The sequence below is a fragment of the Microcaecilia unicolor genome, chromosome 7, assembly GCF_901765095.1.
Source record: "Microcaecilia unicolor chromosome 7, aMicUni1.1, whole genome shotgun sequence".
Classification (NCBI taxonomy): domain Eukaryota; kingdom Metazoa; phylum Chordata; class Amphibia; order Gymnophiona; family Siphonopidae; genus Microcaecilia; species Microcaecilia unicolor.
In genome coordinates, this window is record NC_044037.1 from 34,580,849 (window position 1) to 34,608,364 (window position 27,516).

The window sequence follows — 27,516 nt, forward strand, 5'->3', positions numbered from 1 at the left end:
TGTTAAGTAGTAGTAGTAGTAGTAGGATGCAGCAGCTTTCAATTGGCTTGCTTTGTTTGGAGTGTACTGGATGACGGTTGCGCAGGGGAGTGGAAACAGATTAACCTAATTGGTTTCAACCTGTTGACGTCACTTGGTGTCCTGTCTATTAAACTTCCCTGGCCTCATCCATATTTTCAGGATACTATACTAAGCTTCACTGGCTCCTTATAGAAGACAGGATTTTATTTGTTTTCTTGTGTTGTCCATACAGTCTTATAGGGAGACTGTCCGGTGAACATGCTTTTTTTTTTTTTTTTGTTACATTTGTACCCCGCGCTTTCCCACTCATGGCAGGCTCAATGCGGCTTACATGGGGCAATGGAGGGTTAAGTGACTTGCCCAGAGTCACAAGGAGCTGTCTGTGCCTGAAGTGGGAATTGAACTCAGTTCCTCAGAACCAAAGTATGCCACCCTAACCACTAGGCCACTCCTCCACTGTTGCTGCTATTTGAGATTCTACATGGAATGTTGCTATGCCAATTCCATGTAGAAGTCAGCCCTTGCAGATCACCAATGTGGCCGAGCAGGCTTCTGCGAGTCTGATGTCCTGCACGTACGTGCAGGACGTCAGACTCACAGAAACAGAAGCCTGCGCAGCCTTCTACATGGAATGTTGCTAGTGGAATAGCAACATTCCATGTAGAATCTCCAATAGTAGCAACATTCCATGTAGAATCTCCAATAGTATCTGTTTTATTTTTGTTACATTTGTACCCCGCGCTTTCCCACTCATGGCAGGCTCAATGCGGCTTACATGGGGCAATGGAGGGTTAAGTGACTTGCCCAGAGTCACAAGGAGCTGCCTGTGCCTGAAGTGGGAATCAAACTCAGTTCCTCAGTTCCCCAGGACCAAAGTCCGCCACCCTAACCACTAGGCCACTCCTCCACTGTCCCATTTTCAGTTCACTAATATCCACAGAAATAGAAGATCAAAAAATGTTTCCCTGTTTGCTGTCCCTTCAGTGAAAGGTAGAAAAAGGAAAGCTTTTAGCTTATCTTGATCCCCCCCCCCCCCCCCCCCCCCGCAAAAAAAAAAATGTGGAATGAAGTTTTTGGCTGTTTTGAACAATCTTTATTCTTATCTATCTTTTAGAAACAGCTTAAAAACTGTATTATTCAATAAATATTTGTTCATGTTATTTATATTCTAGCTGATTGCTTTAAGAATAAGAATTCTTTTCACATTGCTTTGTTTTGGCTTTTTAAATGCATTTTATATTTTGATTGATTGTAATTCCCAAATGCTTTCCTTGGTAAACTGCTTAGAACTATATATAGCAGTCAATTATTATTATTATTATTATTATTATCCTCTGTGATCATTTATGTGGAAAATACTGTATCAGTCTTCTTAGACTAAATTAAATACTACGGAGCCCTTTTACTAAATTGTGCAAAAACATGGCCTGTGCTCTTTATAGCGTGTGGGTTTCCCACGTGCTGAGGCCACTTCTAGCACGGCTGTAAAATGGCCGCAATATCTATTTTTCTATTAATGGCCATGTGCTAATTTCCCAATTAGTGCCTGAGCCCACACCATTACCTATTTACTTGGTGGTAAGGGCTCCCGTGCTAATTGGGCAATGCGGCAATTTACCTGCAGTTTTGTATCTGCTCCAAGGCACACACAAGTGCCAGCTACTAGGGCGCACTCCCTAAAAAGAGCTCAACTAGTCTAATTTTTTTTTCTAACCAAACCACCGCTGACCATCTCTGGAATGCGAACGGAAGGGAACAGAATTAGCAACTCATCCCAGCTCGCTGAGATGACATAACATGCTGTAGTTTGTCATCTCTTTCTTTGACAATTTCACCATTTGGCTTTAATTAGACTTTTCCTAGTATTGACAGCTGGAGGAGGTAAAACGCCTTTCTGTTAAAGAATAACGGATTTTTGGCTTTCAACGAGTCAGGTTTCTAAGCTCTCAGAGCTCTTCACATATTTTTTGTTAAAAGCCTGTCATGGAGTGTATGAAACCAGAGGCATCTTAAGCTGGTGTCATATTGTCATTCTTGTTTTACAGCGTCAGCCATTTAAAATGATGGGTACCTGTGATCGGGAACTCCCTAAAGTAGGCATATTGCTCTTGACAGGACTGCCTCTGCCTGTCATTTTTTTAATGAAACATGAAGCAACATCTAACCAGTCTATCGTTCTTTTTTAACATACAAAACCAACAGAAGAACATTCAAAGCCCAATCCCAATCCTTGCCCATGCTGTGAAATCCCTCTACTTGTGTTCATAGCAGATCTCTTTAAATCTAGTCCTAAAGAGACCACAAACTAGTCTATTTTTCAGGATATACATAATCAGAATCCATCAGACAAACCTGCACACAACACAAAACGTACGAAGCCCCAAGTTCAATAATCTTAATGAGTTCCATGGTGCAGTCTTATATGACACTGAATGACATACATGGAATGAGAAGACGGACACTGAGACACAGCACAGTACCTTATGAATGTTATTTAACTTCATGCCATTTGATACCGACAGTCCTAAGAGGCAAGAGAAGTGGATTTTGCTCCTGCCCCTAATGCCCCCACTGAACTACCAGGGAGAAGAGATAGGTCTGGGGGGGGGGGGGGTCTACCTAGACTGCGAGAAGGTTGAGGGTGGGGGGTCCATTCTGGGTGAGAGTGGGGTAGTCTTCTTCATGGCATGGGCTGCGGGGAGGGGCTGAGAAGCAGGGGACCAGGAGGAGGATCAGGGGCCTTTTTTTTAAAGCTTCAACAGGTTATGGGGGTTCCAACTCATATACAGTGCTGGTACCCGCACAGCTAAGCGGCCTAATTTAGGTATAAACCAGGGCTCCTCCCTAATGCCACCCCCTTTACCTCCCCTGACATGCCCACTTTTTCTGGAGCCGGTCAAAGGCGATATTCAGCGGCACTGCTTGCTTTAGTGATACTGAATGTCGGGGATAGGTTGTGACAGGCAATTTAAGCAGGCAGGAACCTTTCCTGCCCACTTAAAATGCTTTGAATATGGTCCAGAATAATTTTTTAAAGGAATTGATAACATATTTCCACATGTTAAGAGCAATTCTATATCAGGGTGCCCACATTTCCGTAGAGCACCTATTCTGTAATGGTACAAGTAAGTGGCATAATGAGTAAATGGAAGGAGGGGTGTGGATAGGGTTACCATACGTCCGTTTTTTACCCAGACATGTCCTCTTTTTCTAAGCTCTGTTGAGCAGGGACTGTCTCTTCATGTTCAAGTGTACAGCGATGTGTATATCTAGTAGCGCTATAGAAATGATAAGTAGTAGGAGGAGGAGGATACGGCCGGGCATCCGGGCGGGTTTTTCCAGCCTGCCCATTTGTCCGGATTTGCGGACAAACAGGCAGGTTGGCAGGCAGGCGTCCTATCCTCCTCTCCCCTTCTTTACCTTACTGTGGTATTCTGGTGGTCTAGTGATCTCTTCAGGGCAGGAAAGAGACACTTCTTTCCTACCCAGTGAGTCTACAGACTGTCTTGCTCCTGGTGCCGCTTCAAAATGGCTGCCGAGAGTTCAAGTGGTGGCCTCGCAAGACTTCTGCAGAAGTCTTGCAAGGTCACTGCTTGAACTCTCGGTAGCCATTTTGAATTGGCACTGGGAGCAAAAGAGGTCTACAGACGCGCCAGGCAGGAAAGAGGGGGCTCTTTCCTGCCCCAAAGAGGCCACTAGACCACTACAGCACTACAGTAAGGTACAGGAGGAGAGGGGAGGGGTAGTGAATGGAATCATGTGGGTGGAGGGAGGCTGGAAAATTGGGAAGGGGATATACATGGGGGAGAGAGAGGGAATCTGGCTTTCTTGGGGTGGGGGTGGGGGGTTAAAGTGACAGTGGATGGAGTGGGATGTGACAGGGCAGGGTGGGGGTGGGGCAGGGCACGTGTCCTCTTTTTTCTTAGGGCAAATTTGGTAACCCTAGGTGTGGACAGAATGCCATTTACATGTACAACTTACAGAATGCAGTCAGTTACATGCCCCTTGCCACATTCTTGCCATACCCTGCCTTGTGCGAATTTCTTTAAAAAGGCAGTGAATAAATCCTAATACTGAGATTTTAGATTTAGATTTATTATTTATAATCTGCCCTTATCCAGAGCGGAGAACAAGTAAAATATACACAATCATAAATAGAAATACCATCAACAAAAACAGACAAACAATGAATCAAAGGAAGAAGATGTCAGTCCAGTCAGAACAAACCATATGCCCGACGTAATACATACAATTACTTAAATACAATTTGGGTACCACAGTTGCACCAGGTCTATGGCTGGCGTAAGGCATGCTGATACTGAGTTACACCAGTATTCTATAACAGAATCTGAGCGCCTAGATGTCATTGTAGAATAGGCTCTCACCGCATGGCATCGGGATGCCTAAATGGAGGCGCCCACTTCTAAGAACTGTTGGAAGTACATTGGCTTTTTGTGTACGATCTTTTTAAAGATGAACGGATAACAATCATTGTAGCTGTTCGGTTCCACTTGTTGGACAAACAACTATAGGACTCCTGAGGGGGCACGCCATGCCAAAACATGGTTCTGTGTCGAGACTTTTTTTGTAACAGCAACGTGACAATTGTTATTAAGGAGCTGTTGTTATGTGTTACACAAATTAAAGTACTGTTTTATTTCAATGTCCCATCGGTTATTGAGTCTTCTTCTTTTATTTTATTTTTTTTATAAAGACATCTTTGTACATATGCGGCCAAATATAAACGGTCTCTTATAAAATACTGACCAGTGTAAAAATACATGCCATGACACAATGTTGTGTACTTTGCCAGTAGAGTGAAGTCTGGATGCAGCATGGCTGGAGTTCACAAGTATGCATACAGATAATAAAATACGCTAACGTACATGCAAACATCAACAAGCTTCCCCGGACTGGGCGCACACATTTGGGCACGGATCACAGATCCGCTCATAAACTAATTAGGTAATAAAGCATAATTAATCAACAATTGGGGTTAATTGGTAGTCATTAGGAGTTCCATATGAATCTGCCCTGTGCCCTACCCAAATTTTATGGCGTGCAACTCCAAAGAGGGCATGGCCATGTGAGAGGCATGGGCGGATCAGAGGCATTCCCAGAATTTAGGTACACTGTTAAAAGAAAATGTCAATTACATGCCCAACTGCCATTAGTTAGGCGCCAAAAACAAATGCACAAGGAGCCTTCAAGGGTGGAAGCATCAACTCGGTATTTATTAGTCAGACCCAATATAGTCCGTGTTTTGGCAAAACCGCCTGCGTCAAGAATCCTTCAGTACAGACTTTGTTCAATAATGTCAAATCAGTCAATATTGCTGGGATGGAAGTCCCAAACGTAGAAAGGTGCTAAAAAACGTGGGAGCAACAAAAAGCTTCATAAGCAGTGTCCCACATGAGAGAAACCTGCCGGCAGAGTAATGATTCTAAAAGTAAAGACGCTGAAGCGCTAGGAGTATTTAAAGGCCATGTCGGGTATGACTAATAAATACTGAGTTGACGCTTCCACCCTTAAAGGCTCCTTGTGCTTTTGTTTTTTTCCTTTGCTGGGTGTACTTTGGACTCCCTCTCTAAAATGCATTACTTAGATGCCGGCATTTACACCAGCTTTTGGCAGGCATAAGTGCTCGTGCCCAAAGTCAGATGTGAAGTGCGTGCAAAGCTAGTATTCTGTAAAGGTCGTTCTGTGCAGAGCACCCTTTGGAGAATACTGGCTTAGTGCGAATCTTTCCGGCACCTATATTTACATAAGTACATAAGTAATGCCACACTGGGAAAGGACCAAGGGTCCATTGAGCCCAGCATCCTGTCCCCAACAGCGGCCAATCCAGGCCAAGGGCACCTGGCAAGCTTCCCAAATGTACAAACATTCTTTACATGTTAATCCTGGAATTGTGGATTTTTCCCAAGTAGTGGTTTATGGACTAGTCCTTTAGGAAACCGTCTAACCCCTTTTTAAACCCTGCCAAGCTAACCGCCTTCACCACGTTCTCTGGCAACCAATTCCAGAGTTTAATTATGCGTTGGGTGAAGAAACATTTTCTCCGATTTGTTTTAAATTTACTACACTGTAGTTTCATCGCATGCCCCCTAGTCCTAGTATTTTTGGAAAGCGTGAACAGACGCTTCACGTCCACCTGTTCCACTCCACTCATTATTTTATATACCTCTATCATGTCTCCCCTCAGCCATCTCTTCTCCAAGCTGAAAAGCCCTAGCCTCCTTAGTCTTTCTTCATAGGGAAGTCGTCCCATCCCCGCTATCATTTTAGTCGCCCTTCGCTGCACCTTTTCCAATTCTACTATATCTTTCTTGAGATGTGGCGACCAGAATTGAACACAATACTCAAGGTGCAGTCGCACCATGGAGTGATACAACAGCATTATAACATCCTCACACCTGTTTTCCATACCTTTCCTAATAATACCCAACATTCTATTCGCTTTCCGAGCCGCAGCAGCACACTGAGCAGAAGGTTTCAGTGTATTATCGACGACGACACCCAGATCCCTTTCTTGGTCCGTAACTCATAACGTGGAACGTTGCATGATGTAGCTATAATTCGGGTTCTTGCACTTGCTCACATTAAACGTCATTTGGGTGCCATTCACTGAATTCCCCCTGTGTTAGGGTCTTAAGTTGCATTATTTGCCCCTTACCGTGACTTAAAGGGCTCTAACACAGCTTGTGTTGCCCTACCGATGTGATATTTAGGTCATTGTGGGTTACATAGTAATGAGATGCAAATACATGTAAAGCAGCTGATTACTACGTAAAAATCAGAACACAACTTGCGGTGTGCACCAGGTGCACATTCTGGGTTTAAGACAATGGTGAAATAACCCAAACCAAAAGGTGGTGCTATTTTACTGTGTCGGGAGCATCGGACCTCAAATCCACAGCTTGATGCTCCTGGTCTGGATCTTAAATGGCCGAGGACATCCCCCCCCCCCCCCCCCAATCAAGCCATCCTATCTCCTCTCAGTGATATCTCCTTACTTCCCCCAAAGAGGCCCCCATCATCTTTCACCACCTACCATCAGTATCCCTTAGTGGTCCAGCAGTTCCCAAGTCACTCCAGTTTTGCCGATGCCTCTACAAAACAGCATTCCTAGTGATAGCCTTGAGCTACTACCACTAAGGGTTGTCTTCTTTTGATGGACGATGCTTCAAGGTTCACAAGCAACATTATCCCTTTACCTCAGTAAATCAAGATGTAGTAAAAGCTCACTTTTTTACCACACTTTGATAACTTCCCCTCTAAGTGTCTTTATAAAATAATGCCTAAGTAGATACCGACTTGCCTTCTTAAACAAAACAACTCTGTCATAAAATTGTCCTCACTTTGTGTGAGAATCAATTTAAATTATACATAGTGATGACTCCGAAAGCACGATCAATTTGTGGTCCCTTTGGATGGGTTTTATAATTGAAAGCTTTATAAATAAAAACATTTTAAGAAAAGGAATGACAAATTGAAAATTGCTGTACTCACGACTTCTGTGGGACTGACTTTGCTGTAGCCTTGCTTGCGGCATCACAACGCTCTGCAAACAAAGCAAACCCATTTTCAAATGTCAGAAGACTGTTTGGAATTAAAACTCTGCCCAAAGCCGCCAGCCCATCTAATTATGCTTTGGTTCACAACATGCCACAAAGCATAACATAACAGAAAAAAAAATTTAACTGATCTGCTGCAGCAGAAGATAATTAATTTTTCATCCGTTCTTTTAATGATGTAAAGCAGGGAAAAATATTATTTAGGCGAAGGGCAATAAAGACCTACTTTGCACATTGTGTCCCGAGGTCAGATGTTGCAAGTCCTACAATAAAGAACATAAAAATGTCAGTATTAGTTAAATGATAAAAGAAGATACATCAGCCTAAAGGCTGAGGCAGTAGGAAAACACTAGTTTCTTGTAAACAAAGAAGCACAAATGAAAAATCATAGCAGTGATGGAATTCTAATACAGCAATATTGTACGTATTTATTTTTACTCCTGCTGTAAAGCCACTGTAAGCATATGTGAAAAGTTCAGGCAAATATTTCATTAAAGATTTCCTTAGCAGTACAAACCACCAATGCATTTATCCTAAACTTTAAAAGTACCAGGGAAGAGTATCTCTAAAGGAGCCGACAGTTCAGATTATTTGATTTAAACCAGCAATGTTTATCAATATGACTTATCAGTATTTGTCATGCATTACTATTCAGAAATTATGATTTTCTTTAAAAAGGTTTAGCGTAAAGGAAGGCTGCATCATGCAATTTGCGGTAAACTTAGTTGTCACCTGCCTCATTACAATACTTGCAAAATGGCACTGGAATTACGTGGACTAGCAGAAAAAGTGACAAAAGAAATGGAATTTGTGTAGTTTGTTTCCTGCATGTTAAGGACGTTTTTACCACAGCCGTAAAAACGTCCTTTTTTTACTAATTTGGCCATTAGCGTGTGGCCATTAAAAATGTTAACGAGTGAGCACTCACTGAAACCAATTTGTAAGCAGTAAGGGCTCATGTTGGTATCCCTACGCTAACCAGTTAGCACACCTTAATGTAGCTGCATTTATTAGTGAAGAAACGCCCACTCTCCACCCCCTGACAGACTTCCTCAAAGTAAAAAGTAAAAATATTTCTTCGTGCATGTTTGGGGGGGGGGGGGGATTCTATATACGGTGCCTAAAGCATCCACATAGTAAACATTTCCATTTAGGCGTATTCAATAAGAAACACTTAGATTTACGCACGGTATATAGAATACACCTAGGTGGACCTCACTGTGACTAAAACTACATGCAGCCATCTACACCAACAGAAACCTGGCGTAAATCCCTGTACATAGATTTACACGCAGAGGGTCATATTCTATAACAATGCACGTAAATTTTGGAACGTCCATGAAATGCCCATTTCCCCGCACATAACCATGCCTATTTTTGCCTGCACGCATTAAAATTTAGACGCACTGCATTACAGAATACGCTTATAGATTTATGTGCCTAAATTCTAATTGTTGCCAATTACTGCTTATTATTGCTTGTTAAGTGCTGTTAACAACACTGATTAACTTGTTGAGCCATTTAAGCTATGCGCATTGTTACAGAATCTGCCTGGATTTCCGTGTGGAAATCTAATTGTGCTATATATAATCCAGGGGTTATTGTGTGCTAATTTGGCAGTTACCACAGGAGGCCTGAGCGTGTCCTGCGATATGGCATTTTAAGCTGCTTTAGGCATGCATTAGGGCCTAACACAACCTAGTACAAGGGCCTTTAAATGAGTGCAAATCACCTCTTGTAAAGTACCATGTTAGCATGGCATTTACTTTCACTGTGGGTATGCACATGAGCAAGGTTTGGGCAGATAATAAGTAGTGCAAGCAGGTACACGTTGATTATAAAATATCATAATCTATATGCATATTTATATACATATATTCAAAATGTAGGTTCTCTCATTTACATCAGCTCATAAGTGACATGGAGGGGCATAATCGAAAGGGACGTCCAAGTTTTGATGAGGACGTCCTCGCAAAACATCCCGATGCAGGGGTTATTGAAACAAGATGGACGTCCATCTTTCATGTCGATAATACGGTCAGGGACGTCCAAATCTTGAAATTTTGGTCGTCCTTAGAGATGGTCATCCCTAGACTTGGTCGTTTCTGATTTTCAGCGATAATGGAAACCAAGGACGTCCACCCCAGAAATGACCAAATGCAAACCCTTTTGTTGTGGGAGGAGCCATCATTTCTAGTGCACTGGTCCCCCTGACATGCCAGGACACCAACCGGGCACCCTAGGGGGCACTGCAGTGGATTTCATAAATTGCTCCCAGGTACATAGCTCCCTTACCTTGTGTGCAGAGCCCCCCCCCCCCAAAACCCACTACCCACAACTGTACACCACTACCATAGCCCTTACAGGTGAAGGGGGGCACCTAGATGTGGGTACAGTGGGTTTCTGGTGGGTTTTGGAGGGCTCGCTGTTTCCTCCACAAATGTAACAGGTAGGGGGGTAAGGGCCTGGGTCCGCCTGCCTGAAGTGCACTGCACCCACTAAAACTGCTCCAGGGACCTGCGTACTGCTGTGATGGACCTGAGTATGACATCTGAGGCTGGCATAGAGGCTGGCAAAAAATATTTTGAAAGATATTTTTTGAGGGTGGGAGGGGGTTAGTGACCACTAGGGGAGTAACGGGAAGTCATCCCCGATTCCCTCCGGTGGTCATCTGGTCATTTCGGGCACCTTTTTGTGCCTTGGTCGTGAGAAAAACACGACCAGGTAAAGTCATCCAAGTGCTTGTCAGGGACGTCCTTTTTTTTCCATTATGGTTCGAGGACGTCCTAGTGTTAGGCACGCCCAAGTCCCGCTTTCGCTACGCCTCCGATACACCCCCATGAACTTTGACCATCCCTACGACAGAAAGCAGTTGGGGACTTCCAAAATCGGCTTTCGATTATACCGATTTGGACGACCCTGTGAGAAGGACGTCCATCTTCCGATTTGTGTCGAAAGATCGGCGTCCTTCTCTTTTGAAAATGAGCCCGATAGCATGTAAATGCAAGAAGGGGGCATTCACATGACGAAATATGGGAGGAGCATGGGTGGTGTAACCAATTAAACATGCAACTTATTTATTTATTTTTCTGCTTGGGAAAATTTCTATTACACTCAATCTAAAAATTCTTGGTGAATTACAAAACATACATACATAATCATATAACAACACAAAATTATACTAATTCAAACTAAACAAATAATAGGATTCAACTTTAAAGATATAACTTATAGAATACGGTATGTTTCTTTATTGGGATTTATTAACCACCTTTATAAAGAGATCCACCCAAGGTGGTGTACAGTAGATACAGTTTAACATCAAACTTACAATTTTGTTAACAGCATAACAATAGTAAAATGAACAAGTATAGAAACAGTGAAAGATGAAAACTTTAAAGCAGCAAATTGAAACCTAATAATAGGACTACCATGAAAGAGGATTAAAATTATACACTTTTAACAGCACTGAAATTGAAATAACAGAGATATAATACGATGTAAGCATAATAGTGATGGAATATCTAATAAGCACACAATTAGAACATTGAAATAACTTTGCTATGATACTAACGCTTTTCTACAAATCAGGTTACCATATAGCTGAGGGACCAAATGCAAATATATATAGATAGGGACAAGATGCATGGTACAGAGTCAGTTAGGATAAATAAATGAGTGGTTAAACTAAAGGTAAACTCTTTGTACAGTTAATCAAGATATTAGGAACTGGTCTAAGTTACAATGGATGTAGCAAGCTAGTCCAGGTGCAGAATGGGTATATAGACAGTCACCCTTCACCCTATGTATTAAAGGCTTTAGAGAAGAGCCAGGCTTTTACCTGCTTCCTGAAGTAGACATGGTCTCGAGTTATACATAGCCCCTCTGGGAGTAAATTCCAGAGAGTAGGGGCTATTCCTGAGAAGGCTCACTGGTGGATATCACATCCTACAATTCCCTTTGATGAGGGGACAGATAGTGATGATCCTTGAGAAGATCTTAAGAGGTCTCAAAGGTGTGTAAAGGGCTAACTTATAAAAAGTACTCTGGCCCATTTTGACTGAGGGCCTTGAAAATCTAACATAGAGTTTTAAATTTAGCCCTGTAAGGTACTAGTAGCCAGTATAGTTCTTTTGCACAAAGGGTATGATGCACGCTCCCTTGCCATGTTTAGGCATCCACGGTTATGCCAAGTGTATGGCTGGTGCAGTTGCAGGCGTGCAAATGTAAAATGTGCTATGGCTGGGTTACGCTAGTTTTCTATAATGGAATCTGGGCACGCAGTCACCATTATCAACTAGTTTCTCACTGTGCGGCATCAGGACACTTAAAAAGAGGCTTTCACTGAGGAGTGTATGCAGAAATTTACACCTTCTCCGGAGCAAGTGTAAATTTGTGCATTGGCATTTGTGGAGTACTGGAATAGGATGTAGGGAAAGGCATCCTTTTGGACTTCTCATAGAGGTTAATTTCTTCAGAGAGACCAACTACCTGCAGTATAATCTAGAAGAAGCTGTAATTTAGTTTTAAAGGGGGAGGCAGCCCGCATAATTGCGACGGTTGGCGCTGACCCCAGATATTCAATGTCGGGCTGTTTCCGGTGACCAGCATTGAATTATCTGGTTTTATTTTTGCCTGCCAGTACTTAACCGGTTAAGCTGATATTCAGCGTTAACCAAAGTTCTTAGTGGTTAAAGATAGGATTACTATTTATTTCAGTTCTATTTAACCACTTAACCCAGCGCTGAATATTGGTGTTTATCGGTTATCTCCTGCTGAATATTCACGGTTAACTGGTTAAACACTATTTAAGCAGTCAGGGGCCATTGCTGACCAGTTAGGTAGCGCTTAATATTGGGGGGGGGGGGGGGGGGGAACTCAGGTTCTAACAACATTTTGTCTTTAAAGATTCTTTTTGAACCCAGAACTCAAATGCTACACTTTTTGACATGGCAGTCTATTGCTTAGTCCTTGAGAACATAGATGTTGACTGCTCTTTTAAGGCTAAATACTGAAGTATACTATACAAGAATGTTGACTTGCACTGATTTCCAGAAATGTGCTCATCCTTCTGTTGTTCACGAACTTAGGTTCTCAAGCAGAATGCCCATTTAGGCAGTGTTACCAAAATCCTAAACCTACTTCGTAGAAGGTGTAACTCCTGATGTTGATCTTTTAAGACAGGGATATTTTAGTCCCCTTCAGAAATGGGGAATAAACGTCTATAAATTTGCCACAAGCTTGTTCCACCAAGACACACCCAGACCATACCCTCTTGCCATTTGAACCACTTTGGTTTGAGATGTGCATATCCCAGCTCTGTAACATAAGGACTTAAGACATTTATGCAAGATAAACATTTAAGTGTCGGTTTATGTACGTAACAACATGAACAGGGTTTGTAAAATGAGGGCCTTAGGGAGAAATTCTATAAACGGCACCTTAAAAATTGGCACCGAAAAACCATGCAGTTAGCGTGATTCTATAAACTACACCTAAAGTTAGACATAGTTTATAGAATATGCGAATGGGCCATTCTTGCAACTAAAATTTAGGCACACACACATCCAAGTAAGTAGAGCTGTGGTCAAGTGGTTAGCGTACCAGTCTTGCAATCCAGAGGTGGCCGATTCAAATCCCACTGGTACTACTGAAAAAGCTGAGCAAAAGTACCTTTGATTTAGGAGGCATAGGTCTATTCCATAACAGTGCGCATAGTTTTTTGAAACACCCACAACCCTCCCATTCCACGGCCCCTTTTCAACTGCGTGCATGAGAATTTACGCATACTGCATTATAGAATACGATTAGAAAACTGTTTGCGTAAATTCTAATTAAAGTCAAATAGTGATGCTAATTGGTTGTTCAGCACCAATTATCACCACTGATTGGCCTGTTAATCAATTCAATTATGCGAGCAATTTGACCATGCGGCCAAATCAGAACACACAACTTAAGACACCATATATATAAATTGAGGGTTAGTATATACACTTCCTTGTATAAATTTTTTTCCTATGTTTCACCCTTTTTTCAGTGGCGTAGGAAGGGGGGGGGCGATGGGGCGGTCCGCCCCGGGTGCACGCCGCTGGGGGGTGTCGGCGTCTCGCTGGTTCCTTGCTCTCTCTGCCCCAGAACAGGTTACTTCCTGTTCCGGGGCAGAGAGAGCAAGGAACCAGCGAGGTGCCGACACCCTCCCAGCGGCGTGCTCTCGGCGGATTGGCCCGCCCACCCGCCCCTCTACCGCCTTCCAGGTATGTTCTCGCGGGCGGGGGGGGGTGTTGCGCTACGGAGGGGGGAGGGTGCATCGCGCTGCACCCGGGGGGGGGGGTGCGCAGCAGCGACCCGCCCCGGGTGTCAGCTGCCCTCGCGACGCCACTGCCTTTTTTGAAGCTCTAGCTACCCCGGGTAATGTGCCTATGTAACACCTGACCAAAGGAGTAGGCCTCATAGAAAACCTCTTCTCTGGAATGTTATGGGTCTTGCTATTGTCCCTCTCTGGGACAGAGCAGGCAAGGATTGATCTGCAGTGCACCTGACCCCACTCAGACCCTGAAATAGTGCAAAAGCTGTTCTCTTGCATGCAACATTGCATTCTGTGTTGCGGGACCAGCTGAGATGCTGTCCTTTTGATACTGAATTAGCATGACAGTAAAGCAGTTAATAAAATGGCTTGATATTAAACTGATTTATAGCTACTTGTAGCAAAATTACATTTCACAGGTTTTTTTTTTGCTTTGATGGCAGCCGGTGACTCATATCAAGTATGCAAACTGTGGTGCACCATATTAATGCAACAGTAATCTGGTTTTTTTTTTACCAGGGAGGAATCTGGCCTCACCTAGCGAGTCTCCTTTTTTCAATGAAAATCTCCTAATGCACGAAAGCACGGAGAAGGAAAATGTGGCAGAATCAGCTCTGTGATCTTTGAAAGGTCGAGCAATTGTTAATGAAATAAAAAAAGAACTGTGTGAACAATAGCACCTCAATTAACCGCATTATCAATCAACTGTGTCGCTCTCTATTGTGTACCATGCAGAAATATTACTTAGCACAAGTCAGCAGCGTTCCCTTGAAGATATTGATTTCTCCAATTTCAGCCACTGCAGGTGGAGCACTGATTGTAGATAGTTAAATTGTTTCATATCCAACAGGTAATTACTGCAATCTATGATTAACTTCACAGAGCACTGCCCTACCCTGTGAAAGCCTGCTTACAAAGGATAAACATAATTTAGTATCCAGGCAGAAGGAAAGCTTATGTTTATTACATTAATATTTACTGTTATATTTGCTGTATTTTGCCTTCTGATGAACAAAACAGTGGTTTCCAATTCATAATCTGAAATAAAACAGCAAAGTTAAAAGAAAGATCTCTAATGGCTGTGTATTTACTCCTGTGGGCAGGGAATAGGTAAGGGAAGGAAAATAGGACTTGATATACTGCCTTTCTGTGGTATTTTGCAACTACATTGAAAGTGGTTTACATATATACAGGTACTTATTTTGTACCTGGGGCAATGGAGAGTTAAGTGACTTGCCCACAGTCACAAGGAGCTGCAGTGGGAATTAAACTCAGTTCCCCAGGATCAAACGCCACTGCACTAACCACTAGGCTACTCCTCCACTAGCAACATTCCATGTAGAAGCCTGCCCTTGCAGATCAGCAACATGAATTAGGTTGAAACCTAGTTTGGGGGTGGGTAGGGGGTGGGAACTGTCCAGGTAGGAACTGACCTAGCACCCTCTTTACATCTCTAGCCATTTTTCTTTCACCTGTGATTTTCCCCGCCATATTTCTCTCTTCGCTTCTTTGAGTTGTATCTGGTACTGTTTTCTGTGTTACATTCCTCTAAAAACCTGTTGCCATTTTTATAGAAATTTTCAGCTTGGACCAGTGGCGTAGGAAGGGGGGGGCAGTGGGGTGGTCCGCCGCGGGTGCACGCCGCTGGGGGGGGTGTCGGCTCGCTGGTTCCCTGCTCTTTCTGCCCCAGAACAGGTTACTTCCTGTTCCGGGGCAGAGAAAGCAGGGAAGCAGCAGAGCCGACGCAGCTCCCAGTGATGTGCACTGGGGGCGGATCGGCCTTCCCGGCTGCCCCCTGCTGCAAGGTAAGGGTGCGTTTCGGGGGGGGGGGGGAGGGTGTGTTTTGGGGGGGGGTCTGCGCTCCGGGTGGGGGGGGGGGGTGCCGTGCCCTGCACCCGGGGGGGGGGGGCGCAGCGGCGACCCGCCCCAGGTGTCAGGCACCCTCGCTATGGCACTGGCTTGGACCATTATCTTTTTACTTCTTTTATGTCCTCCCATCCTGTCAGCTCTTTCTTTAGATATTCCCCCGTTTTATTAAAGTCAACATGGTGGTTGAAACTCAAGCTTCTGAGTTTTGTATGACTGCCCTCCACTTTAGCTCTGATATCAAACCATACCATGTGACACTTGCAAAATGTCCTGGTGGATAGGGCAACACAGATCTCAGCACTAAACTAGTGTAAATTAAAAGAAACAAAAAGGCTAAGTAGTATTTTTAAATAAAATACCTTTATTAAGATGCTACTAAAAATAAGTATTTAAAGTTATTTAAAGCAAAACAATGTAAAACAGTACCTTGCATCCCCTCTACTTTCCCCTATTTTACCTTCCCCTCTCTTTTCATAATATATTTTGTGAACCACTTAGCAGCAATGTAAATTAGCGATGAGGTTAAATCAAGAGTTGTGAAATAAATAAATTAATACCAGATAAAGAAAAGTAAGTCCTTGGACGTAGAGACAGCATTCCCGCTAACCTATGCAGTAGGCCTCCCTGCATATTCCTGCTGGTAAGGGTAGTGCCTTGAAATTGTGAATTCAACTGCAAGAGGCAGGCAAGTTCTGCAGGACTCCCAGGGGACCTGCCTGCCCCATGCCATGCATACAGAAGCCTCCCACACAGTTTAATGGGAGCTGCTACTTTCAGCTTTCCTTTACACTCCTCTTCCTAATTCCCCTCGCTGCGTCAGTTCCTGGACAAGTACTTTCTTCTTCCTTGTCAACTTCACCTTCAGATTTATTATAAGTGCCAATGGTGCATTACCATTGCTTTCAACTTCAGAACAGGGGCGTATTTGCGTGGGGCCACAGGGGCCTGGGCCCCTGCAGATTTCGCCCTGGCCCCCCTCCCGCCGTCAACCCTCCCCCGCTGCTTACCTTTGCTGGCGGGGGGCCCCAACCCCCGCCAGCCGAGGTCCGCTTTAAAAATATTTCTTCCGCTGGAAGGGGACCCCAACCCCCGCCAGCCGACCCAAAATCTTCATATTTCTTCTTCGTCCGACTCCTCCGTGGCCATGCTTTAGTAACGCTGTTGATTGAACCCAGTTCGGAGTCTGACGTCGCAGACTCTGAACTGGATTCAAATCAATCAACAGCATTACTTAGAGCATGGCCATGGAGGAGTCGGACGAAGAAGAAATATGAAGACTTCGGGTCGGCTGGCGGGGGTTGGGGTCCCCCGCCAGCGGAATAAATATTTTTAAAAGCAGGAGGAAGCGGACCTCGGCTGGCGGGGGTTGGGGCCCCCGCCAGCAAAGGTAAGCAGTGGGGGAGGATTGACGGCGGGAGGGGGTGGAGAGAGTCGGTGGTGGCGGCGGCGCGGGGGGGGGGGCTAAAATGTGCCCCCTCCCTCTGGCTCTGGCCCCCCCTACCGCTGGACTCCAGATACGCCCCTGCTTCAGAATACCACTCTCTAAAGCAAAGGGGGATACTTGTATCATACCTCCTGTGTGGAGATATTGGATAGGGATTCACTTGCTCTCCTCTCTTTTGTTAAATACTTGCGAACGGAGGTACAATGTGATAAAACATCATTCCACACATCAGTATCCTAACTCCAGCTCCTCATCTCCTCTTAGTCTCTTTCTTTTCTCCTTGCCCCTCACCTAACCTTGATGCACAGCCTATCCTACTGTAGGTTCTGCTATCACTGCAAGCCCCTGCCTCAGGGGCCCTTTTACTAAGCCGCGTAGGCGCCTACGTGCACCCAATGCGTGCCAATTTTGAGTTACCGCCTGGCTACCGTGTGGCCCTTGCGGTAATTTCATTTTTGACACGTGTCCACTACGCACGCCGGAAAATATTTTTATTTTCTGGTGTGTGGGCAGTAATTGGGAGGTAATCAGCATTCTACGCACTTAGACCATTACCGCCCGGTTACTGCGTGAGACCTTAACGCTAGGTCAATGGCTGGTGGTAAGCTCTCAGATCCAATTTTCATTTTGCCGCATGTCCATTTTTGGCAAAAATTTTTAAAAGGCATTTTGTACAGGTGCACTGAAAAATGATTCTGCACGCGCCCAAAACACATGTCTACACTATCGCAGGCCATTTTTCAGCGAGCCTTTGTAAAAGGGCCCTCAATTGATGTAAACCTATTCCAGAAGCAATATCCAGCTTATTTTCAAAATAATTTTGACCCAAATCGGGAGATGCACGCCTTTCTCTCATGGGCGCCCAAATTGGTATAATCGAAAGCCGATTTCGGGCACCTCCAACTGCAGTCTGTCGCGGGAATGAACAAAGTTGATGGGGGCGTGTCGGAGGCGTGGCACCTGGTGGGACTGGGGCGTGTTTATCGGCCGAGGAGAGATGGGCACACTCGGCCGATAATGGAAAAAAGAAGGGCACCAGAAGCGAGAATTTGGCCACTTATTTTGGACCCTTTTTTTTCACGAACAAGTCTCCAAAAAGTGCCCCAACTGCCCAGATGACCACCAGAGGGAATCAGGGATGATTTCCCCTGACTCCCCCAGTGGTCACTAACCCCCTCCCACCAAAAAAAAAAGAACTTTAAACACTTTTTTCCAGCCTGTATGCCAGCCTCAAATGTCATACCCAGCTCCATCATAGCAGTATGCAGGTCCCTGGAGCAGTTGTTAATGGGTGCAGTGGACTTCAGTCAGGTGGACCCAGGCCCATACCCCCCCTACCTGTTACACTTGTGGTGGTAAATGGGAGCCCTCCAAACCGCCCCCAAAACCCACTGTACCTACATCTAGGTGTCCCCCTTTACCCATAAGTGCTATGGTAATGGTGTAGAGTTGTGGGGAGTGGGTTTTGGGGGGGATTTGGGGGGCTCAGCACCCAAGGTATGGGAGCTATGGACTTGGGAGGTATTTTAATTTTTTTTTTTGTTACTTTTTACAAGTGCCCCCTAGGGTGCCCGGGTGGTGTCCTGGCATGTGAGGGGAACTACTGCACTATGAATCCTGGCCCCTCCCACAACCAAATGCCTTGGAGTTGTTCGTTATTAAGCTGGACGCCTTCGGTTTCCATTATCGCTGAAAACCGATACCGCCCAGCTCAAATCCTCCCAAATCCGATGCATTTGCCCAGCACCAACCGTATTATCGAAACAAAAGATAGACACCCATATTTTTCGAAAATACGGTCTGTCCCGCCCCTTCGTGGACCTGTCCTCGGAGATGGGCGCCCATGGAGATGGGCGTTCGCGTTCGATTATGCCCCTCAATGTCTCCTCCAAGTCAATTTATTTTTACTTTTTTAAAATCTATTTCGGCATTTATATCCCACATTTTACAATTTGCATTACTCTCTTAAAGGCTAAGAAGAGCAATGGTACTTGAAGGTCACTTATAGCTGAGAACCTTCTCTTCACAGCCCAGTTAATGCTTATCCTCGTTTGCTTAAATGGATTCACAACAGCAATATCTCCCCTACCCCTGAAACTGAAAAATCAATATCAGCTCATATAGTGCATGAAACAGAGCAGTAGAGACTCACTTCCTGGTGATTTCAGCTTACATTTCATGCAACGGGCTATCATCTAAGCTCAATGCAGCAAATAGAGAAGTTAAACGTCTCTCATAATTTGATACATGTTTTAAAAATTAACCCCGTGACATTCAGAACAAGGTGGTCATCGTTATTTTAAATGCTGGCTGTCACACAGATTTTTTATTCCTGGATATTCTATGCTAGGCCATTCCTGGATCCAGCGCACAATATCCAGTATAAAGCAGCCACCAGCAATTATCTTGTAAACTGGAAATATTCAAACTAGTACCTGAAAAGGTACCCAGATAAGGCAACTTATTTTTCTTTCTTTTTTTTTTGCTGTTCTAACTTTATCTGGATAGTTGTCTGGTTAGCGGTTTGAGGGTGGATGTTATCAAGTTGCTCCTGCCTGGAGAACCTTTAGACCAGTGGTTCCCAAACCTGGTCCTGGAGGCATCACGGCCAGTCAGGTTATCAGGATATCCACAATGAATATTTATGAGAGAGATCTGCATGCAGTTGAGGCAGTGAATGCAAATATCTCTCATGAATATTTGTTATGGATACTGTGAAAATCTGACTGGCTGAGGTGCCTCCAGGACCAGCTTTTGGAACCACTGCTTTAGACCACCAGGAATTCTAGGTACTAGCAATGGGGATAATGGGGTGGGGGACTGGATTGTGGGATCTTAATGGGGGGCGGTCTTGGGAACAGGAAGGGGGGTCTGGATCAAGGGGGTCTTGATAGGTGAGGTAGGCCTAGATTGGGGAGGTGCTTGGATCATGAAGGGGCCCAGATCAGGGGGTGTTTTGGATAGGGAGGGGGGAGACTGGGGGTGCTTTGGATTGCAGAGGCACGGAATGGAGAGTGAGTTTTAGATGGGGGGATTTGGCCTGGAAGTCATGGCTGGCAGCATCAGACCACAGCTTGGCAGCCCTATGCTTCAGGCTGCTAGAATAATGCTGCTTGAGGGTTGACTCACATGCAATATTATTCATTTACCATGGTAGTCAGAAACCTGCAGGACTGTTATACCACAGGTTGCTGTCTCCCATTGCAAATCAAGGCGTGATAAAAGGATATTCAGTGATAATTTTCAACCGCATTACCTGGACAATACTGCTGAAAATGCATGCTTGGCTCTGGTGAGCAGTAGTTATCAGGGTATTTACTAAGAAGTGCTAAGATTTTGCAATTTTTACATGCTGATAGCCACAATTAAAGGATGGTAACTGCAAAACCTCTGAATTAATTGCTGGGGCATTCCAAGTATTTTTAGAGGGCTGTTGTGCAGTAAACCTTTAGAAAACTCAATACTAGGTGTTAACACATTAACTGCCTAGCAGATAATACATGATATACTTAGCTATAACTCTTCAGGTGGCATTAACAGCTCTGCATTATCTGCCAGGTTAACAGTTAATAATTGTGCATTAACTATAAAGTGTGGTCCATGCCCATCTGGCACAAATTCTTGTCTGAAAATAGTGTTTTCCAAGATAGCTGCTCAATGTGGGCATTAGCACGAGCAATGTTAATGTTAGTGTAGGCTTACATAAGAACATAAGCGTTGCTATACTGGGACAGACTGAAGGTCCATCAAGCCCAGTATCCTGTTTCCAACAGTGGCCAATCCAGTCACAAGTACCTGACAAGATCCCAGAACAACAAAACATTTTATGCTGTTTATCCTAGAAAATGCAATGGATTTTCCCAAGTCCATCTTAATAATGGCTTATGACTTTTCTTTTAGGAAACTATCCAAACCTTTTAAAAATCCTGCTAAGCTAACTGCTTTTACCACATTCTCTGGCAACAAATTGTAGAGTTTAATTACTTTTGTCATCAGTACACACTAATTCCTGTGTTAAACAACTAACATGGTTTAATAACTAGGGTTCTATCTACAATTCTGATGATATCAGTTAAACAGATTGGTATTCAATGCAAAGAGAACTGTAAAGACTTTTCAAAATAAAATATAGTCCACAAATGTTAATGAGGAATTAGAAACCGAACCCAAAACCTCACAAGCAATATCCATGAAAAAAACTTACCTTGCTTGGGATGGAAAACTTTGTCTGTTCTGCTTTACCAGGGGTGTGAATAGCAGTGAGAGGTGGAGGCCAGGAATGGGTCATTTCCTAGAAATGATAACAGATTCATTGTCACAACATGGGTTTTTGTCAAAATGACAAAGGTAATTTTTTATAAAGTCATACCTAGATAACAGGCGTCTTCACACACCGATTTTATGCCTATTGATAAAGTCAAGTACACATCTTGACATTATAAAATACTAGTGCGGGCATGAAAGAACATGCTTGCATGTAGGTGCTAGAACTGAAACCAACCCTAGTGTAAATGTTAGAATCTACTTTCTGCAAGTAAGAATGTAAATTAAGGAATTTTAGAATCAATACTCATAAGTGGGGATTCTAACGTAATCAACTACAGAATAAACACAACAACGTAGACTATAAATAGACCCAAAGGAACAGGTACAATCACAGCCTTTACCATTTGCCAAATGGACAGTAGCTTGACATGCAACAAAACCATTACCATAACCATCATTTCCATAGTAACTCCTAGTAAGTCACTAATATCATTTGCACTGAACTCCCTCTGGGTGATAGAATCCAATGTGTGATTTTGCCTCAACCAACCCAGTAACGACAGGGTTGAAATTCAAAAAGATTTGTCTGAGTAATTCCTAAATTATCACCAGGATAAAACTTAACCAGTTAAGCATGGAAGGAGAGAATTAGTATTCTGAGGGCAGGGTCCAACACAAACTTGACAGAGGTGATATTCAGCAACTCTAACAGCTGCCGACCCATTAAATCTCTTGTTCGCAGCTATCCGGTCATTTTCAGTGGCACTTAACTGGTCATCTCCACCAAAAATGATTGGAGAGCGCCAAATTCAAAAGCAGTTAATTCATGGGCATTCCAGGGGCAGAGACATGTCAGACCTGGTCGACGTACCACCCAGGAACGCTAACAGATCATCCCGCACATTCCTTAATGTTCACTTCCCCAGCTGTAAAGGTCTAAAATACAGATTAACACATGCGTCTAGTTTTTCCTACATGAGTACGCAGTTGTGGAATGCATTGCCACTCAACCTAAAAACAATTTACGAACTAATTAACTTTCGTAAGTCTCTGAAGACCTATCTCTTCAAAAAGGCATACCACAACGATCAATAACTGTAAATGTAGCATATCACCACTTTACCTTATAATCTGAACTGTTCTCTTCCGATATCTATTTGCTTAATTCTATTATTGTTGGATTATTTGTAGTAAATAATTAGCAGATTTTAGTACACACAGCTTCAGCTTTAGAAATGTTAATTTCTTTTCTTCATCTCTCTCTCATTCACCCCAGAATAATTCACTGCTGAGTCACTTTAAAGTTGAAGTAACAAAACATCTGTTTACTCACAGTTTGTAGTTAGATTATAATCAGACAGGCTTATATATACATATTACTATACATTTGTATTATCAGCTCCTTCCATGTGCTTAGATGGTAATGGATGCTCACACCACCATAGATCCTCTCAGGTTAGGAGAGATCATGAGCTCCATGTGCTCCATGTGCTGCATGTGCTGCATCTAACCCCCACAGGAAGTTGCATAGCTGTGTGACCTCTCTAAGTAATTCACATCAGAGGTCACAGAGTAATCACAGAGAAATAATAGGTGACAGGCAATGCATGCAAAAATACAATTACATTCCAACAAACCCCTTCTCATGCATAACTGTCATGCAATTATTTATTCATACAAAGTCCAAGCTTTATACGCAGATTCACAAAATGTTCTCTGGGTAACGGTTTGGTCATGATGTCAGCTGTCATCTCACTGGTGTGACAATAGTGTAGACTGATGACCCCTTCTTTCGCCAACTCTCGCACGTTGTGGTATTTCGTTGCGATGTGCTTGGTGCGTGACTGAACCTTGTCATTCTGTGACAGTCGGATGCAGCTCTGATTATCTTCCATTATCTGGATTGGTCTCTTTTCAGCTATTCCGAAATCCAGCAAAAGTTTTTCAATCCACATCAGTTCTCTGCACGCTTCCGATACAGCCACATATTCAGCTTCTGTAGAAGACAAACTCACAATACTTTGTTTATGACTGGCCCATGAAATGTGTACATTTCCATACATAAACACATATCCACTTGTGGATTTATAATCAGAATGATCCCCTGCCCAATCTGAATCACAGTAACATATTAGTTTTGGATTACTATTGGCTGAAATCTTTAATTTACAATCAATGGTACCCTTTAAATACCTTACCATCCTTTTAACTGCAGTCCAATCTGATTTGGTAGGTGAGCTGACCCTTCTGCTCAAAATTCCTACTGCATTTGCTATATCAGCCCTGTATGTGGTAGCTAGATATAAAAGCTTACCTATGGCTGATCTATATTGGATGTTATCTGGTAAAGGTTCTCTTACTGTTTCATCCTTCAGAAAATCAGTGATCATGGGAGTGCTTACAACTTGGGCATCTTGCATACCTAAACCTTCAATAAGCTCATTTATTTTCTGCTTCTGGCTTAGAAGATAAGAACCATCATTTTGTTTCTCAATTTCTATACCAAGATAGTATGACACATTACCCAGTTCTTTTATCTCAACATTGAGGTTTAAACACTTTACAATGTCCTTGTACTCTTGCTCACTTTTGCTTGCAATGAGCAGATCATCAACAAAAGCTAAAATGTATGCATATTGTCCATTTGTGCACCTAGTGTACAAGCATTTATCTGCTTCACCTTGCTTAAATCCTAAATTTGTCAATATTTCATGCAATTTATCATTCCAACATTTTGCACTTTGCTTTAATCCATAAAGACCTTTGTTTAATTTACACACTAGCTGTCTTTGTTTTGTATTTATGAAACCTGTTGGTTGTTCCATGTACAAGTCTTCAGTTATATCTCCGTGAAGAAACGCTGTTTTCACATCAATGTGGTTGACTTGCATGCCTTTTGAGACTGCAATGCTCAGAAGTGTTCTAATTGTCGTGTGTTTCACTACAGGTGCAAACACTTCATCAAAATCTTCTCCATATTTTTGAAGATATCCCTTTGCCACTAATCTGGCTTTATACCTTTCCACTTTTCCTTGTGCATTCCTTTTTAACTTGAATACCCATTTGCATCCTATAGCTTTCTTGCCAGGAGGTAATTTTGTAAGAATCCAAGTATTATTTTTATCCAATGCATCAATTTCTTCTTGTGCAGCTTTATGCCATTCAGCAGCTTCTTCTGCTGGCATTTTCTCAATCTCATCCCATGTTAAGGGCTCTTGAGCTTCTGCTGACTTTGTTAGGTAAGACAGTCTTGGGGGTGGAACACCTTTGTTTTCCCTGGATGAGCGTCTGACAACAGGTTGGTCTGACCTTTCTGCATCCTCTAAATCTGAGAGTCCTTCTCCAATTGATTCCCCTTCTCCAACTGTACTGTCTTCTTCAATGATCCTTTCTGTGTCTGTTTCCTCTGCCTGTTCCTCGTTAGATACAGGTGAGTTGCTTTCAGACATCTGCCTTGGTATGGCATTTATATACACTGGCATGTCTATTATGGTTCTAGTTTCATATTCTGGATGATAAGGCTCATCTGGGATAATCCAGCCTTTATCAACCCTTTTGTTTTCATCAAAACATGTAACATGTCTTATGCCAACAATGCCAGTTTTCAGATTCAAAATTCTATATCCTTTGTGTCCTGGAGCATAGCCAACTAAAATGCCCCTTTCTGTTGTGGAATCCAGCTTATGCCTTCTTTGCTTTGGTACATGAGCATATGCTGTACTTCCAAATGTTCTTATGTGTGACAGGTTTGGTTTCCTACCATGCCATGTCTCATGTGGTGTGCGCTCAGCGCCTTTAGTTGGCATTCTGTTTTGTAGGTACACTGCTGTGAGAATGGCTTCCCCCCATAGTCTTTTAGGGAGATTGCTATCTGACAGCATACATCTGGTCATTTCCACAATTGACCTAAATTTTCTCTCTGCAACAGAATTTTGCTCTGGTGTATAAGCTACTGTTGTGATATGCTGAATGCCTTCTTGTTCTAGAAATGTGCGCATGCTTTGCGAAGTGAACTCACCACCATTGTCGGTCTGAAGAACCTTTGGTTTTCTTTCAAATTTGTTGCTCACCATGGCTACGTATTTCTTCAGCATGTCTGTGACTTGACTTTTTTCTTTCAGCAAATAGGCCACACAATATCTAGAGAAATCATCCAAGAATATTAGCACAAATCTGTTATTTCCCAATGATGGGATATTAAACGGTCCACATAAGTCACTGTGTATTAAGTCCAGTACTTTATTACTTCTGTTTCCTGTGTATGCAGGAAATGAGGGTCTCACACCTTTTGAGTAACACAGTCTATGCATTTCTCCATATTACCAGCATCTGCACTTATCTGAATGCCGGTGGCCAGTTGCTTACTGTAAAGATCCTGGATCACCTTAGAATCACGATGTCCCAGGCGGCGGTGCCAGATTTCCAGACTACATTTACCATCATTCTTCCTTACTTGCGCCATATGTGAGGCTTCACCTGAAATGTTCAGCTTATAAACATCATTATGCATAAAAGCTTCAGCATACACTTCATCATTTTTAGAGATTGTGCACTTATTGTTTTCAAAATGAATCACAAAACCCTTCTTATCTAATGTAGATACACTAAGCATATTGCAAACTGCTTGGGGAATATACAAGACATCACTTACAGGAATTTCTTTAACTTCGTTAGACACTTTGCATTTTAAGAATCCAATACCTTTTGCTTGGATCTTAGCAGTCCCTGCGTTTGCAGTTTTAAGAATTCCTTCTTCTGGACACATTTCCTGAAAGAAATCCTTACAATTGGTTAAATGGCATGTGCTCCCCGAATCCAAAATCCAAGTACTTTCATTTGAATTATTATTTACCATAGTCAAAGATTTTTCTGCCATTAGAAAACCCTTGTGTTTATCTTTGTCCTTCATACATTTCCTGGTTTGAAAATTCTTTAGTTCCATTGGCTTAGGTGAGCTAGAGGGAGTGTTTTGTGTTTCCTTACACCATTTAGATACATGTCCCTCCTTTCCACATGAGTAGCAAATCAGCTTGCCCTTGGGTGGAGTTTTCCCATAGCTCCGCCTTCCTCTGTTCTTTGCCAAGAAATTTGTTTCATTTCTCTCTGACTTGCTTTGAGAACACATCTCCTCAGAATCATTTATTATGCATTCCTGCCTTAGTTTTGATGTTGTCTGTTCAAAAGATTGCCCTTCAATGGTCTCATTTACAGACCTAAAAACATCAAACTTCTTTGATAGTGAGGTAAAAAGAAATGCTCTTTTCAATGCATCACACATGGGAATTCCAGAAAGTTCTAGCTTTTGAAATGAAGACATAAGATGCATAATGTGATCATTACATTTACTTTTATCCCTTAATTTAGTTTCATTCAACTCTGCCAACCAAATTGGTTGCTGCTTTGCATATGTAGTTGCATACATAGTTCTCAGTTTATATAAAATGTCCTTTGGTGTATCTTTTCCCTCCACTAATATGGCTTGTTTCTCTGAGAGAGCTTCCAAAAGCATGCACTTCACATAATAGTTTGCATTGTCCCATTCAGCCATATTTTCAGCTGTTCTGTCTTGGTCTAAGCATATATTTAATCCTTTTGCTCGAAGGAGACATATGAATCTTAGTTCCCACTGCCGATAATTAAACTCAGTTAATTTAGGCACCTTGAGAGAATAGAAAAATGGTGAATTTCTTCCCTCAGCCATTTTCTTAGCCTTCTGTCTGCTGTGTGGGGGGGAGAGAGAGACAGACGGAATCTTTCCTTTAAAACTTAAGAGAAAAATGTGGCCTTTTTTTCTGCCTGGTAATATTTCTCTTCTTTTTCAATTCCTGGCCCTGGGCCCATAACCCTTTTGTTGGATTATTTGTAGTAAATAATTAGCAGATTTTAGTACACACAGCTTCAGCTTTAGAAATGTTAATTTCTTTTCTTCATCTCTCTCTCATTCACCCCAGAATAATTCACTGCTGAGTCACTTTAAAGTTGAAGTAACAAAACATCTGTTTACTCACAGTTTGTAGTTAGATTATAATCAGACA

At 42.8% G+C, this 27,516-nt stretch overlaps 1 protein-coding gene across 1 annotated transcript in view; it reads right to left on the reverse strand.

Annotated features, from left to right (window-relative positions):
* AFF2 (AF4/FMR2 family member 2) overlaps positions 1-27,516 on the reverse strand; it is a 572,314-nt gene that overhangs the window by 320,361 nt on the left and 224,437 nt on the right. The window contains exons 5-7 of the mRNA XM_030209863.1: positions 21,420-21,506; positions 7,825-7,861; positions 7,534-7,585 (exon numbers count right to left, since the gene is read on the reverse strand). Coding sequence (XP_030065723.1) covers positions 7,534-7,585; positions 7,825-7,861; positions 21,420-21,506 — 176 coding nt within the window. The remainder of the gene's footprint in view (positions 1-7,533; positions 7,586-7,824; positions 7,862-21,419; positions 21,507-27,516) is intronic.